The 16,518-nt window shown below is 47.2% G+C and overlaps 1 protein-coding gene across 1 annotated transcript in view; it reads right to left on the minus strand.

The window, feature by feature from the left end:
• Positions 1-351: 351 nt before the first annotated feature.
• LOC139371446 (integrin alpha-7-like) overlaps positions 352-16,518 on the minus strand; it is an 81,643-nt gene continuing 65,476 nt past the window's right edge. Inside the window, exons 18-22 of the mRNA XM_071111868.1 lie at positions 15,014-15,130; positions 14,196-14,309; positions 7,109-7,207; positions 6,801-6,926; positions 352-1,288 (exon numbers count right to left, since the gene is read on the minus strand). Coding sequence (XP_070967969.1) covers positions 1,130-1,288; positions 6,801-6,926; positions 7,109-7,207; positions 14,196-14,309; positions 15,014-15,130 — 615 coding nt within the window. The 3' untranslated portion in view covers positions 352-1,129. The remainder of the gene's footprint in view (positions 1,289-6,800; positions 6,927-7,108; positions 7,208-14,195; positions 14,310-15,013; positions 15,131-16,518) is intronic.

The raw sequence follows: 16,518 nt of genomic DNA on the forward strand, positions 1-16,518 counted from the left end.
CATAGTGTTTTGTTTGGGTTTTGCCCAATAGGAACTGAATGGTGATTAGAGTGATATTCCATCTAAGTGAGTAAATAAGATGTTTGTGAACAGTTCTATATCAATCCTGATAATGCCATGATTAAGAAAAATCATGAATGAATTGTGGATAATGATGAGTGAGAAAAGTTAAAAAGTTTGCTACAGCAAAGCATGCTAACCTGTCAACATTACCAATAACAAGGGAGGTTAGCATGCTAACCTCTCAACATTACCAATAACAAGGGAGGTTCCCATGCTAACCTCTCAACATTACCAATAACAAGGGAGGTTAGCATGCTAACCTCTCAACATTACCAATAACAAGGGAGGTTAGCATGCTGACCTCTCAACATTACCAATAACAAGGGAGGTTAGCATGCTAACCTCTCAACATTACCAATAACAATGGAGGTTAGCATGCTAACCTCTCAACATTACCAATAACAACATTACCAATTACCAATAACAATGGAGGTTAGCACGTCTTGGGGGCAAGATCTTTGACCCTCTGTAACTTTCTCACTCATCGTCTTTCATGATTCATGATTATCCATAATCATGTTAGCATTCACATTCATGTAGAAGTATTTAGAACCATCTAACACATCCAACATGTTTGGATCGTCACAAGCTTGATGTCGTCATTGTGTGCTAGGAATAATGGACCAAATACTACATTTGACGCTATTAGTGAAATTTGTCCAAAAACTTATGGCATCTTCAAATGAGGGGGACTAGATCTATAAAGTGCTTTCATTTCTAAATGGCAAATCAGATATGTATAAATAATACCCTCAAGTGAAAGATGACATTATCACCTCATACGGAACATTTGATCTCAAATCCAAAATGCTGAACTATAGAGACGATGTGGAAAGTTAGCATCACTGTCCATATAAATATGCAGGAGAGAGTAGTCAGCATTAATAAGTCCACTTCAGAAGAAGGGTGAAGAATGAGGACGTAGCCCCAAATGTACACGGCCAGTCTGTGTGCACACATTTATTACACCGCATAGTTAGTGAGTGCCATGTGGGTTGAATCGGGGGGGGGGGGGGTTTGTTATTATTCAATTCCTTGTTGTTGTTGTTTTTGTTGTTGCTGTCGATCAGGAGGTTCCGTCGCTCCAGTGTGTAGTCCACTCTTTCTTGTGGAGGACCCCTGCCTTCTGGCTCTCATGGAACTGGGGCAGGTCCTGGTGGGGAATCTTCACCGCATGGTACTGAGGCACTTGGTCTTCATACTGGACCCGACGGAAGAAACCACACTGTGGGAGAGAGAAGTGGGGAGGGAAGGAGGGAGTGGGAGAGAGAAGGGGGGAGGGAAGGAGGGAGTGTGAGAGAGAAGGGGGGAGGGAAGGAGGGAGTGGGAGAGAGAAGGGGGGAGGGAAGGAGGGAGTGGGAGAGAAAAGGGGGAGGGAAGGAGGGAGTGGGAGAGAAAAGGGGGAGGGAAGGAGGGAGTGGGAGAGAAAAGGGAGGGGAAGGAGGGAGTGGGAGAGAGAAGGGGGGAGGGAAGGAGGGAGTGGGAGAGAGAAGGGGGGAGGGAAGGGGGGAGTGGGAGAGAGAAGGGGGGAGGGAAGGAGGGAGTGGGAGAGAGAAGGGGGGAGGGAAGGAGGGAGTGGGAGAGAGAAGGGGGAGGGAAGGAGAGAGCGTATGAAAAAATGCACTTTGCCGATGCCGCTGAGTAACCCAAAGGAGATTTTTTCGCTTTTGATTGTGCATGTGCCACACAAACCTAAATGTTCAGATGACTTGTGAAACGTCAGTAAAACAGGTGCCACACAAGCAAAGAAAACACACCAGTGCCTTGCAAAACATTACAAATTGTGCTGCCACACGTTGTCATTTGACCTACAACCACCACAGTCTTGCAGCTCACCCCCCCCCCTACCCTTTTGTCAGAAACACAAAAGAACAACAGAGAACACATGTTCATTCTGGCATTCTAACATTGTTATCAAGTGTGGGACCAGGTGATAATGTTAATGAATAGAACCAGAATTATTAGCAACATGAACACAACTTCCTTGTTCCAGAATGAACTAGTTTCAGGTACAGAATTTAAGGTCAAAGATCACACGGCAGGCAGAGTCACAGCACGCAGCACAACAGCTCTCTGTCCGTTAAGCACAGATCTAGGATCAGCTTACCTATCCCCCAAAACCCCTAACCTTAGCCATTAGAGGAGGCAACGCAAAACTGAAACTGGATCAGTGTCTAAGGGGAACTGCAGGGCTTGAGAGACTAGGGCATGCCAGTACGAGGCAGGCCAGGGTGCGTGGTTTTACCGCATGGGGGAGAGGGGAGGGGAAAGCAGGAACCTATTGGTCTGATGCCTGCTTCTCCACCTCAGAGGGCTGAATGTGCATGTGGGCGTGGTAGTATTCTGTCTCGTACTGGGGGTGACGCTCTGTACGCTTGAAGAACCCACACTGAGGAGAGGGTGGAAGAGAAGGAAGAGGAGAAGGAGGAGAGGGGGGAGGAGAAGGAGTTACGACAGAGATGTAGTGGAGGGAGGGAGGGAGGTGAATAAAAGTACAGACTAAAGAGGAGAGATGGACTAGAGATGGGGAGAGGAGAGATGGACTAGAGATGGGGAGAGGAGAGATGGACTAGAGATGAGGAGAGGAGAGATGGACTAGAGATGAGGAGAGGAGAGATGGACTAGAGATGAGGAGAGGAGAGATGGACTAGAGATGAGGAGAGGAGAGATGAGGAGAGGAGAGATGGACTAGAGATGTGGAGAGGAGAGATGGAATAGAGATGAGGAGAGGAGAGATGGACTAGAGATGAGGAGAGGAGAGATGGACTAGAGATGTGGAGAGGAGAGATGGACTAGAGATGAGGAGAGGAGAGATGAGAGATGAGGAGAGGAGAGATGGACTAGAGATGGGGAGAGGAGAGATGGACTAGAGATGAGGAGAGATGGACTAGAGATGAGGAGAGGAGAGATGGGGAGAGGATAAATGGACTAGAGCAGAGATAAATAAGGTGAGGAGAGATGGACTAGAGATGAGGAGAGGAGAGATGGACTAGAGATGTGGAGAGGAGAGATGGACTAGAGGAGAGGAGAGGAGAGATGAGGAGAGGAGAGATGGACTAGAGATGTGGAGAGGAGAGATGGAATAGAGATGAGGAGAGGAGAGATGGACTAGAGATGTGGAGAGGAGAGATGGACTAGAGATGAGGAGAGGAGAGATGAGAGATGAGGAGAGGAGAGATGGACTAGAGATGGGGAGAGGAGAGATGGACTAGAGATGAGGAGAGATGGACTAGAGATGAGGAGAGGAAAGATGGGGAGAGGATAAATGGACTAGAGCAGAGATAAATAAGGTGAGGAGAGATGGACTAGAGATGAGGAGAGGAGAGATGAGAGATGAGGAGAGGAGAGATGGACTAGAGATGTAGAGAGGAGAGATGGGGAGAGGAGAGATGGACTAGAGATGAGGAGAGATGGACTAGAGATGAGGAGAGGAGAGATGAGGAGAGGAGAGATGGACTAGAGATGTAGAGAGGAGAGATGGGGAGAGGAGAGATGGACTAGAGATGAGGAGAGATGGACTAGAGATGAGGAGAGGAGAGATGAGGAGAGGAGAGATGGACTAGAGCAGAGATAAATAAGGTGAGGAGAGATGGACTAGAGCAGAGATAAATAAGGTGAGGAGAGATGGACTAGAGATGAGGAGAGGAGAGATGGACTAGAGCAGAGATAAATAAGGTGAGGAGAGATGGACTAGAGATGAGGAGAGGAGAGATGAGGAGAGGAGAGATGGACTAGAGCAGAGATAAATAAGGTGAGGAGAGATGGACTAGAGATGGACTAGAGCAGAGATAAATAACTGACTTATCTCAGAGAGGTGAGGAGAATAGAACAAAGATCTGTCGATCACAGCTTGATACAAAATACATTATGATTGAATGATAAGAGTATAGGGTTGGATAGTCTTCTTTCACAGTATGCAGAACAGTGGGCCAGCGGCAGTATACCAGCCAGAATAATAGGGATATGCAGCAACGCACAGTAACTAATATACAGTATGATGTGTGTGGACCTTCCAGAGTATGCAGGGTCAGCACCAGTTTACCAGCCATGTGTTTATTTATGTTACCTTTATTTTACCAGGTAAGTTGAGTGAGAACCAGGGGTTGGAACCAAAATCATTTTCAAATCATTCCGATGTTCCGATCAGAAGATAAAGTTCTAAACCGGTTCGAATCCCAAAGAAGTAACAGTTCATATAGGTCCTTTTAGTAGATTTTTATTTTTTACCTGTGAAATCAACATCATTTTACATTTACCTCATTCATTTACCTCATTCATTTAGCTCATTCATTTAGCTCATTCATTTACCTCATTCATTTACCTCATTCATTTATCTCATTCATTTAGCTTATTCATTTAGCTTATTCATTTACCTAATTTATTTACCTCATTCATTTAGCTCATTAATCAATTAGCGCTTATAGAGCAGGTTGCTCTGGGGAACGTAGTTGTTTTCATGTTTGATTGGTCAGATAAGTGCAGGCACCAGATGCGGCTGAAATTTCACGGGTGGGAAGAGAGTGAGAGGGGGGGGGTGGACATGGAGGGGGCTTGAAGTGTTGAACGTTACAGAATTTTAAACTAGACATTAGGAATATTTTTTGGAATAAAAAAAATTAAGTTATTAACCGGTTTTAAAGATGTGAAAATAACGGTTATGTTCCAGAGCAGGAGAGAGAACTTTTGTTCCCTTTTCGGTTTCCATTCCTCTGAAAATTTCTGGTTTCTGGTTCTGTTCCTTGAAAAGTTTCCAACCCCTGCTGAGAACTCATTCTGATTTACAGCATCGACCTGGGGAATAGTTTCAAGGGAGAGGAGGAGAGAATAAATGAGCCAATTGTAAACTGGGGATGATTAGGTGTCCATGATGGTATGAAGGCCAGATTGGGCATTTAGCCAGAACACCGGGGTTAACACCCCTACTCTTATGATAAGTGCCATGGGATCTTTAATGACCTCAGAGAGTCAGGACACCCGTTTAACGTCCCATCCGAAAGACGGCACCCTACACAGGGCAATGTCCCCAATCACTGCCCTGGGGCATCCAGGATAATATAGTAACTACAGTAGGTATAGTCATATATGATGAGCAGAGCACCAGGATACCAACCAGGATTATATACAGTTGTATAAAGTACTTAAGTAAAAAATACTTTATTAAAGTACTAATTAAGTAATTTTTGGGGGGATATCTCTACTTTGCGTTACTATTTATATTTTTGACAACTTTTACTTTTACTTCCCTGCATTCCTAAAGAAAATAATGTACTTTTTTACTTAATACGTTTTCCTTGACACCCAAAAGTACATTTTGAATGCTTAGCAGGGACAGGAAAAAGGTTCAATTCACACACTTATCACGAGAACATCCCTAGTCCTCCCAACTGCCTACTGATCTGGAGGACTCACTAAACAGAGAACATCCCTGGTCCTCCCTACTGCCTACTGATCTGGCAGACTCACTGAACAGAGAACATCCCTGGTCATCCCTACTGCCTCTGATCTGGAGGACTCACTAAACCGAGAACATCCCTGGTCCTCCCTACTGCCTACTGATCTGGCAGACTCACTGAACAGAGAACATCCCTGGTCCTCCCTACTGCCTCTGATCAGGCGGACTCACTGAACAGAGAACAACCCTGGTCCTCCCTACTGCCTCTGATCTGGAGGACTCACTGAACAGAGAACATCCCTGGTCCTCCCTACTGCCTCTGATCAGGCGGACTCACTGAACAGAGAACATCCCTGGTCATCCCTACTGCCTACTGATCTGGAGGACTCACTGAACAGAGAACATCCCTGGTCCTCCCTACTGCCTCTGATCAGGCGGACTCACTGAACAGAGAACATCCCTGGTCATCCCTACTGCCTCTGATCAGGCGGACTCACTGAACAGAGAACATCCCTGGTCCTCCCTACTGCCTACTGATCTGGAGGACTCACTGAAAACCAATGCTTTGTTATTAAATGATGTCTGAGTGATGGAGTATACCTCTGGTTGTCAAAAAATAACAATAATAAGGACATTGTGTTGTCTGGTTTTCTTAATATCAGGAATTTGATGGTTCGCATGTACTTTGTACTTTAATTCAAATATGAAAATGTAGTACTTTGTCCACCATTGTACTTAAGTACATTTAAAACCAAATACTTTTAGAGTTTTACTCAAGTAGTATTTTACTGGGTGACTCACTTTTACTTGAGTCATTTTCTATTAATGTATCTTTACTTTTACTCAAGTATGACAATTTAGTACTTTTTCCACCTCTGATTATATAGTATGTAAGGCCCAGTAATAGAGGTGTTTAGTCTACTATTGAAGTTGTTGGTACCTTCCAGAGGATGCAGACCAGCAGAGACAGCACCAGGATAATAGAGATATGTAGGAACAGTAATAGAGGTGCTTATTCTGTGTTATACTAGGTGTTGGTACCTTCCAGAGGATGCAGACCAGCAGAGACAGCACCAGGATAATAGAGATATGTAGGAACAGTAATAGAGGTGCTTATTCTGTGTTATACTAGGTGTTGGTACCTTCCAGAGGATGCAGACCAGCAGAGACAGCACCAGGATAATAGAGATATGTAGGAACAGTAATAGAGGTGCTTATTCTGTGTTATACTAGGTGTTGGTACCTTCCAGAGGATGCAGACCAGCAGAGACAGCACCAGGATAATAGAGATATGTAGGAACAGTAATAGAGGTGCTTTATTCTGTGTTATACTAGGTGTTGGTACCTTCCAGAGGATGCAGACCATCAGGGACAACACCAGGATACCAGCCAGGATGGCTATGAGAATCCACCACCAGGGGATCCAGTACTGGGCAGTCAGACCAACCTCTGGGTAAATCATCACTGGGACCTACAGGGGAAACACAGTCATATAAAGTAATGAGTGTTTTATTGCGAAGTGTCTTGTCTTTAATGTGTATGTATCACTAGTAGTTAGAGCTCAGCGCCATGGTCAGGAAAAGCCTGGCCCTAGTTATGCATGTGAATGGTTAAGTGTGTGTGTGTGTGTGTGTGTGTGTGTGTGTGTGTTACCTGTGCGGCAGCATCCCTCAGCACCAGGTGTTTGATGCTCGACTTGACTGTGATGTTGGCTCTTACCAGCAGCTCCAGAGCACTGACTGATGGGAACTCCTGAGAGAAGAGAGAGAGAAGAGAGAAGAAGAGAGAAGAAGAGAGACGAGGAAGAGAGAGAGAAGAGAGAAGAGAAGAAGAGAGAGAGAAGAAGAGAGAAGAGAGAAGAAGAGAAGAAGAGAGAAGAAGAGAAGAAGAGGAGAGAAGGAGAGAGAAGATAGAGAAGATAGAGAGAAGAGAGAAGAGGGAGAAGAAGAGAGAGAGAAGAAGAGAGAGAAGAGAGAAGAAGAGAGGAAGAGAGAGAGGAGAGAAGAGGGAGAAGAAGAGAGAGAGAAGAAGAGAGAGAAGAGAGAAGAAGAGAGAAGAAGAGAGAAGAGAGAGAGAGAAGAGAGAAGAGAGAGAGAGAGAAGAATAGAAAAGAGAGAGAGAAGAGAGAGAGAAGAATAGAGAAGAGAGAGAGAAGAGAGAAGAGTAAATTCATCAGCGACCCCCTCATAACTCGATGGGGATAAATATTATCTCATATTTAAAGAAAAATAGCATAGACTGGCAGTGCATGGCGAGATAAACCAAGTCTCGGGCCCTGGGAAGGAATATTGTTCTTCAACAATCATTTAAATAGTATTCCAGACCAAATCTTGATGTCGTAACTAAGGATTTTAGATTTAAAATACAATGCATTTATTATTTATTTACTCTATCCTCCCCTATCCCCCATCTCCCTCTCTCCCCCCTATCTCTCTCCCCCTATCCCCCATCTCCCTCTTTCCCCCCTATCTCTCTCCCCTTATCCCCCACTTTCCCCCCTATCTCTCTCCCCCTATCCCCATCTCCCTCTTTCCCCCCCTATCTCTCTCCCCCTATCCCCCATCTCCCTCTCTCCCCCCTATCTCTCTCCCCCTATCCCCCATCTCCCTCTTTCCCCCCTATCTCTCTCCCCCTATCCCCCATCTCCCTCTTTCCCCCCTATCTCTCTCCCCATATCCCCCATCTCCCTCTTTCCCCCCTAACTCTCTCCCCCTATCCCCCATCTCCCTCTTTCCCCCCTATCCCCCCTCCCTCTCTCTCCATCTCCCTCTTTCCCCCCTCCCCCCTCTTCCCCCATCTCCCTCTCTTCCCCCCCCCATCTCCCCCCATCTCCCCTACCCTCTCCCCCATCTCTCCCCCTATCCCCCATCTCTCCCTCTCTCCCCCCTCTCCCTCTCTCCCCCCATCTCCCCCTCCCCCATCTCTCCCTCTCTCCCCCATCTCCCTCTCTCCCCCTTCCCCCCTACCCTCTCTCCCCCCATCCCCCCTCTCCCCTACCCTCTCCCCCATCTCTCCCTCTCTCCCCCTATCCACCATCTCCCCTCTCTCCCCCCATCTCCCTCTCTCCCCCTCCCCCCTACCCTCTCTCCCCCTCCCCCCTACCCTCTCTCCCCCCTCCCCCTACCCTCTCTCCCCCATCTCCCTCGCTCCCCCTATCCCCCCTCTCCCTCGCTCCCTCGCTCCCTCCTATGTACATTAATAATATTGTATGGTATTACACCATGTAAACTCACTGGATCCCCACTTTTGAGACACTGTGCTTTAGTCCATTACTATGAATCCTGCTCATTGTTTCCTTACTAATACTGTACATGACAAAGAAGTTGGACATTGATGGCTAATGTTGATTTATAAATTTAGTTATTTATTTTATTTTTTATTTATCCGTTATTTTACCAGGTAAGTTGACTGAGAACACGTTCTCATTTACAGCAACGACCTGGAGAATAGTTACAGGGGAGAGGAGAGGGATGAAAGAGGCTATTGTAAAGTAGGGATTATTAGGTGACCGTGATGGTTTGAGGGCCAGATTGAGAATTTAGTCAGGACACCGGGGTTAACACCCCTACTCTTACGATGAGTACCATGGTATCTTTAATGACCTCAGAGAGTCAGGACACCAGGGTTAACACCCCTACTCTTACGATGAGTACCATGGGATCTTTAATGACCTCAGAGAGTCAGGACACCGGGGTTAACACCCCTACTCTTACGATGAGTACCATGGGATCTTTAATGACCTCAGGACACCGGGGTTAACACCCCTAACTCTTACAATAAGTACCATGGTATCTTTAATGACCTCAGAGAGTCAGGACACCCGTTTAACGTCCCATCCAAAAGACGGCACCCTACACAGTCAAAGTACAATGCAAAGTGTGTCCCCCCCGTCCCCGTTCTGCTAGTATGGGAGAGTTGAGATGTTGAGGGGTCTCTAGTATGGGAGAGTTGAGATGTTGAGGGGTCTCTAGTATGGGAGTTGAGATGTTGAGGGGTCTCTAGTATGGGAGTTGAGATGTTGAGGGGTCTCTAGTATGGGAGTTGAGATGTTGAGGGGTCTCTAGTATGGGAGTTGAGATGTTTAGGGGTCTCTAGTATGGGAGTTGAGATGTTGAGGGGTCTCTAGTATGGGAGTTGAGATGTTGAGGGGTCTCTAGTATGGGAGTTGAGATGTTGAGGGGTCTCTAGTATGGGAGTTGAGATGTTGAGGGGTCTCTAGTATGGGAGTTGAGATGTTGAGGGGTCTCTAGTATGGGAGTTGAGATGTTGAGGGATCTCTAGTATGGGAGTTGAGATGTTGAGGGGTCTCTAGTATGGGAGTTGAGATGTTGAGGGGTCTCTAGTATGGGAGTTGAGATGTTGAGGGGTCTCTAGTATGGGAGTTGAGATGTTGAGGGGTCTCTAGTATGGGAGTTGATGTTGAGGGGTCTCTAGTATGGGAGTTGAGATGTTGAGGGGTCTCTAGTATGGGAGTTGAGATGTTGAGGGGTCTCTAGTATGGGAGTTGATGTTGAGGGGTCTCTAGTATGGGAGTTGATGTTGAGGGGTCTCTAGTATGGGAGTTGAGATGTTGAGGGGTCTCTAGTATGGGAGTTGATGTTGAGGGGTCTCTAGTATGGGAGTTGAGATGTCGAGGGGTCTCTGGTATGGGAGTTGAGATGTCGAGGGGTCTCTGGTATGGGAGAGTTGAGATGTCGAGGGGTCTCTGGTATGGGAGAGTTGAGATGTTGAGGGGTCTCTAGTATGGGAGTTGAGATGTTGAGGGGTCTCTAGTATGGGAGTTGAGATGTTGAGGGGTCTCTAGTGTGGGAGTTGATGTTGAGGGGTCTCTAGTATGGGAGTTGAGGTTGAGGGGTCTCTAGTATGGGAGTTGAGATGTTGAGGGGTCTCTAGTATGGGAGTTGAGATGTTGAGGGGTCTCTAGTATGGGAGTTGATGTTGAGGGGTCTCTAGTATGGGAGTTGAGATGTTGAGGGGTCTCTAGTATGGGAGTTGAGATGTTGAGGGGTCTCTAGTATGGGAGTTGAGATGTTGAGGGGTCTCTAGTATGGGAGTTGAGATGTTGAGGGGTCTCTAGTATGGGAGTTGAGATGTTGAGGGGTCTCTAGTATGGGAGTTGAGATGTTGAGGGGTCTCTAGTATGGGAGAGTTGAGATGTTGAGGGGTCTCTAGTATGGGAGAGTTGAGATGTTGAGGGGTCTCTAGTATGGGAGTTGAGATGTTGAGGGGTCTCTAGTATGGGAGTTGAGATGTTGAGGGGTCTCTAGTATGGGAGTTGAGATGTTGAGGGGTCTCTAGTATGGGAGTTGAGATGTTGAGGGGTCTCTAGTATGGGAGTTGATGTTGAGGGGTCTCTAGTATGGGAGTTGAGATGTTGAGGGGTCTCTAGTATGGGAGTTGAGATGTTGAGGGGTCTCTAGTATGGGAGTTGATGTTGAGGGGTCTCTAGTATGGGAGTTGATGTTGAGGGGTCTCTAGTATGGGAGTTGAGATGTTGAGGGGTCTCTAGTATGGGAGTTGAGATGTCGAGGGGTCTCTGGTATGGGAGTTGAGATGTCGAGGGGTCTCTGGTATGGGAGAGTTGAGATGTCGAGGGGTCTCTGGTATGGGAGAGTTGAGATGTTGAGGGGTCTCTAGTATGGGAGTTGAGATGTTGAGGAATCTCTAGTATGGGAGTTGAGATGTTGAGGGGTCTCTAGTGTGGGAGTTGATGTTGAGGGGTCTCTAGTATGGGAGTTGAGGTTGAGGGGTCTCTAGTATGGGAGTTGAGATGTTGAGGGGTCTCTAGTATGGGAGTTGAGATGTTGAGGGGTCTCTAGTATGGGAGTTGATGTTGAGGGGTCTCTAGTATGGGAGTTGAGATGTTGAGGGGTCTCTAGTATGGGAGTTGAGATGTTGAGGGGTCTCTAGTATGGGAGTTGAGATGTTGAGGGGTCTCTAGTATGGGAGTTGAGATGTTGAGGGGTCTCTAGTATGGGAGTTGAGATGTTGAGGGGTCTCTAGTATGGGAGTTGAGATGTTGAGGGGTCTCTAGTATGGGAGAGTTGAGATGTTGAGGGGTCTCTAGTATGGGAGAGTTGAGATGTTGAGGGGTCTCTAGTATGGGAGTTGAGATGTTGAGGGGTCTCTAGTATGGGAGTTGAGATGTTGAGGGGTCTCTAGTATGGGAGTTGAGATGTTGAGGGGTCTCTAGTATGGGAGTTGAGATGTTTAGGGGTCTCTAGTATGGGAGTTGAGATGTTGAGGGGTCTCTAGTATGGGAGTTGAGATGTTGAGGGGTCTCTAGTATGGGAGTTGAGATGTTGAGGGGTCTCTAGTATGGGAGTTGAGATGTTGAGGGGTCTCTAGTATGGGAGTTGAGATGTTGAGGGGTCTCTAGTATGGGAGTTGAGATGTTGAGGGATCTCTAGTATGGGAGTTGAGATGTTGAGGGGTCTCTAGTATGGGAGTTGAGATGTTGAGGGGTCTCTAGTATGGGAGTTGAGATGTTGAGGGGTCTCTAGTATGGGAGTTGAGATGTTGAGGGGTCTCTAGTATGGGAGTTGATGTTGAGGGGTCTCTAGTATGGGAGTTGAGATGTTGAGGGGTCTCTAGTATGGGAGTTGAGATGTTGAGGGGTCTCTAGTATGGGAGTTGATGTTGAGGGGTCTCTAGTATGGGAGTTGATGTTGAGGGGTCTCTAGTATGGGAGTTGAGATGTTGAGGGGTCTCTAGTATGGGAGTTGATGTTGAGGGGTCTCTAGTGTGGGAATTGATGTTGAGGGGTCTCTAGTATGGGAGTTGAGGTTGAGGGGTCTCTAGTATGGGAGTTGAGATGTTGAGGGGTCTCTAGTATGGGAGTTGAGATGTTGAGGGGTCTCTAGTATGGGAGTTGATGTTGAGGGGTCTCTAGTATGGGAATTGAGATGTTGAGGGGTCTCTAGTATGGGAGTTGAGATGTTGAGGGGTCTCTAGTATGGGAGTTGAGATGTTGAGGGGTCTCTAGTATGGGAGTTGAGATGTTGAGGGGTCTCTAGTATGGGAGTTGAGATGTTGAGGGGTCTCTAGTATGGGAGTTGATGTTGAGGGGTCTCTAGTATGGGAGTTGAGATGTTGAGGGGTCTCTAGTATGGGAGTTGAGATGTTGAGGGGTCTCTAGTATGGGAGTTGATGTTGAGGGGTCTCTAGTATGGGAGTTGAGATGTTGAGGGGTCTCTAGTATGGGAGTTGAGATGTCGAGGGGTCTCTGGTATGGGAGTTGAGATGTCGAGGGGTCTCTGGTATGGGAGAGTTGAGATGTTGAGGGGTCTCTGGTATGGAAGAGTTGAGATGTTAAGGGGTCTCTAGTATGGGAGTTGAGATGTTGAGGGGTCTCTAGTATGGGAGTTGAGATGTTGAGGGGTCTCTAGTATGGGAGTTGATGTTGAGGGGTCTCTAGTATGGGAGTTGAGGTTGAGGGGTCTCTAGTATGGGAGTTGAGATGTTGAGGGGTCTCTAGTATGGGAGTTGAGATGTTGAGGGGTCTCTAGTATGGGAGTTGAGATGTTGAGGAGTCTCTAGTATGGGAGTTGAGATGTTGAGGGGTCTCTAGTATGGGAGTTGAGATGTTGAGGGGTCTCTAGTATGTGAGTTGAGATGTTGAGGGGATTCTAGTATGGGAGTTGAGATGTTGAGGGGTCTCTAGTATGGGAGTTGAGATGTTGAGGGGTCTCCGGTATGGGAGAGTTGAGTTGTTGAGGTGTCTCTAGTATGGGAGTTGAGATGTGGAGGGGTCTCTAGTATGGGAGTTGAGATGTTGAGGGGTCTCCGGTATGGGAGTTGAGATGTGGAGGGGTCTCTAGTATGGGAGTTGAGATGTTGAGGGGTCTCCGGTATGGGAGAGTTGAGATGTTGAGGGGTCTCTAGTATGGGAGTTGAGATGTTGAGGGGTCTCCGGTATGGGAGTTGAGATGTTGAGGGGTCTCTAGTATGGGAGTTGAGATGTTGAGGGGTCTCCGGTATGGGAGAGTTGAGATGTTGAGGGGTCTCTAGTATGGGAGTTGAGATGTTGAGGGGTCTCTAGTATGGGAGTTGAGATGTTGAGGGGTCTCTAGTATGGGAGTTGAGATGTGGAGGGGTCTCTAGTATGGGAGTTGAGATGTGGAGGGGTCTCTAGTATTGGAGTTGAGATGTGGAGGGGTCTCTAGTATGGGAGTTGAGATGTGGAGGGGTCTCTAGTATGGGAGTTGAGATGTTGAGGGGTCTCCAGTATGGGAGTTGAGATGTTGAGGGGTCTCCGGTATGGGAGTTGAGATGTGGAGGGGTCTCTAGTATGGGAGTTGAGATGTGGAGGGGTCTCTAGTATGGGAGTTGAGATGTGGAGGGGTCTCTAGTATGGGAGTTGAGATGTTGAGGGGTCTCCAGTATGGGAGTTGATGTTGAGGGGTCTCCGGTATGGGAGCGTTGAGATGTGGAGGGGCTTCTAGTATCTGAGAATTGAGATGTTGAGGGGTCTCCAGTATGGGAGCGTTGAGATGTTGAGTGGGTGGTTTGAGCACTGAAAGCTGATTGGCTGACAGCCGTGTTACATCAGACCACATACCACAGATATGACAAAACATGTGTTTTCTTTTAATAACCAGATGATTCAGCTAGCAAAGCACAGAGGTGTGTGGCCAATAAAGGCCATACAATTTTATCAACATGCATTGCATGCAATGCATTGCATTGTGGGAACAGTAGTCTTTATTAACACACTGTGATACGTGACGTGGTGTTTTACCTCCAGGAAGGTACTGTTCCACAAACGTCCCTGGATCTTGAGGACAGCAGAGCCAGAGAAGCTGAGGAGAGGACACTGGAAAAGGACGCAGCGCGCTGAACCCAGCAGACAGTCCTACAGACAGACGGGGGGGAGGGGGGGGAGACTAGTGATGAGAATAGCAGGGTCGGTATTCAATCTCTGATTCAGATGGGGGGGGGGGGAGACTAGTGATGAGAATAGCAGGGTCGGTATTCAATCTCTGATTCAGATGGGGTTGGGTTAAATGCGGAAGACACATTTCAGTTGAACGGAATTCAGTTGCACAACTGACTAGGTATCCCCCTTCCCCCTTTCCTGCCCAGTCAAACTAGCAGTAAGGATGCTGTGCATCTTAGGGTTTAGAGCTTATTTCTACTGTGCAGGTCAACTGAATCTGACATTTGGTTTACAACCCCCCTCCTACCTCTGTTTCTCTCCCTCCTCCCGATCCCCCTATACCCATCTCCCTCTCCCCCCATCTCCCTCTATCCCCCTCCCTCTCTCCCCCCTCCCTCTCTCCTCTCCCCTTATCCCCCTCCTACCTCTCTCCTCCTCTCCCCCAACTTCTAACCCTCTCTCTCCCAACTTCTAACCCTCTCTCTCCCCTCCCTCCCTCCCCCTCCTACCTCTCTCCTCCCTCTCCCTCTCCCCCACCTTCTACCCCTCTCTCTCCCCCCTATCCTCCATCTACCCTCCCTCACCCTCCTCCCTCCCACCTTCTACCCCTCTCTCTCTCTTCCCTCCTCTCTCCCCCCTCTCCCTCCCTCCCTCTCTCCCTCACTCCCTCCCTCACTCACCAGTTTGAGTGACTTCCGTCTCTCGGAGGCAGCCACAGCGGGCGTGGTCCTACCCAGACTGCCCTTGGTCATCACATGCCCCTCCTCTTCCGGGTGGGATCGCCCCTTCCTCCTGAACTGTTCACAGGGACAGGAAACAGAAGACGGCACTTATTGTTTACAATAACTTGTTTATTATAAGTTGTGATATAAGTTGTTTATTGTTTATTAAGAGTTGTGTAAATTGAAGACTTGGGCAATTTCTTCCGGTGCACTTGTTTGTAGACTGAGGTGAATATAAAACATATTTTGTTTTCTATTTTGCTTGTTTTGGATGTTTCCAAGGAAACGCAACAAGCAGGTTGACGTTTATTGTCACGAGTCTTGTCCTGGGGGGGGGCAGAACTGAGAGATTTCTTCTTAGATAGGCCAGCTGCAAAGAAAACACTTGCTATTGTTAGACTCTAGCTTGAAATGTACTGATTCAAGTTACCACACTAGAAGTCATGAATTACATGACATGTATCAGGAATGCATGTGTTGGGGTCAATGAAGGGTAGATGGGACGAAGAAATATGGAGTAGAAACTTCATATTTCTGAAGATGGAGGTGAAAGGCACTTTTTAGTCTCTGATATGGCAGGCCGTCTGCGGAACGGGGGAGGAGGGAGGAATGTGTCTCCGGATCAAATCAACAGATGCAGAAACGTCTGGGAAAGGGGCCAGAGAGGCCCACCATAACATCTCTCCTACTGCAGTACAATCTCACACATACACACCCACGCCCATAAAAGGTTGTAGTGACAGACAGGGCTGTGACTACACCAGTGAGAGGAAACAATTCAATTCCTGCCTAGCAACAGAGATGTATTGGCTGTCTAGATGTGTACGACGTTGACCTATCAGAAGGTTATAAATATATGTTCTTGTGTAATCATGCCTTGCAGCTGTATGACCCAGTGGGTGAATAAACTTTGTTTGAGCTTTTTCTAGTTTTTGGGACCATTTTGCAACCAAGCTTTCACTTCCTGACTGGTGTTTATAGATGTTGATTCAATAGATCCACATCAATTTCCCTCCCTCATGATGCCATCTATTTTTTGAAGAGCACCAGTCCCTCCTGCAGCAAAGCACCCCCACAACATGATGCTCCCACCCACGTGCTTCACGGTTGGGATGGTGTTCTTCGGCTTGCAAGCCTCCCCGTTTCCTCCAAACATAACAATGGTCATTATGGCCAAACAGTTCTATTTTTGTTTCATCAGACCAGAGGACATTTCTCCAAAAAGTACGATCTTTGTCCCCATATGCAGGTGCAAACCGTAGTCTGTCTTTTTTATGCCGGTTTTTGAGCCGTGTCTTCTTCCTTGCTGAGCGGTATAGGTCTCGTTTTACTGTGGATATAGATACTTTTGTACCTGTTTCCTCGAGCATCTTCACAAGGTCCTTTGCTGTTGTTCTGGGATTGATTTGCACTTTTCACACCAAAGTACGTTCATCTCTAGGAGACAAAACTCATCTCCTTCA

Source organism: Oncorhynchus clarkii, chromosome 17 (genome assembly GCF_045791955.1).
Source record: "Oncorhynchus clarkii lewisi isolate Uvic-CL-2024 chromosome 17, UVic_Ocla_1.0, whole genome shotgun sequence".
Lineage (NCBI taxonomy): Eukaryota > Metazoa > Chordata > Actinopteri > Salmoniformes > Salmonidae > Oncorhynchus > Oncorhynchus clarkii.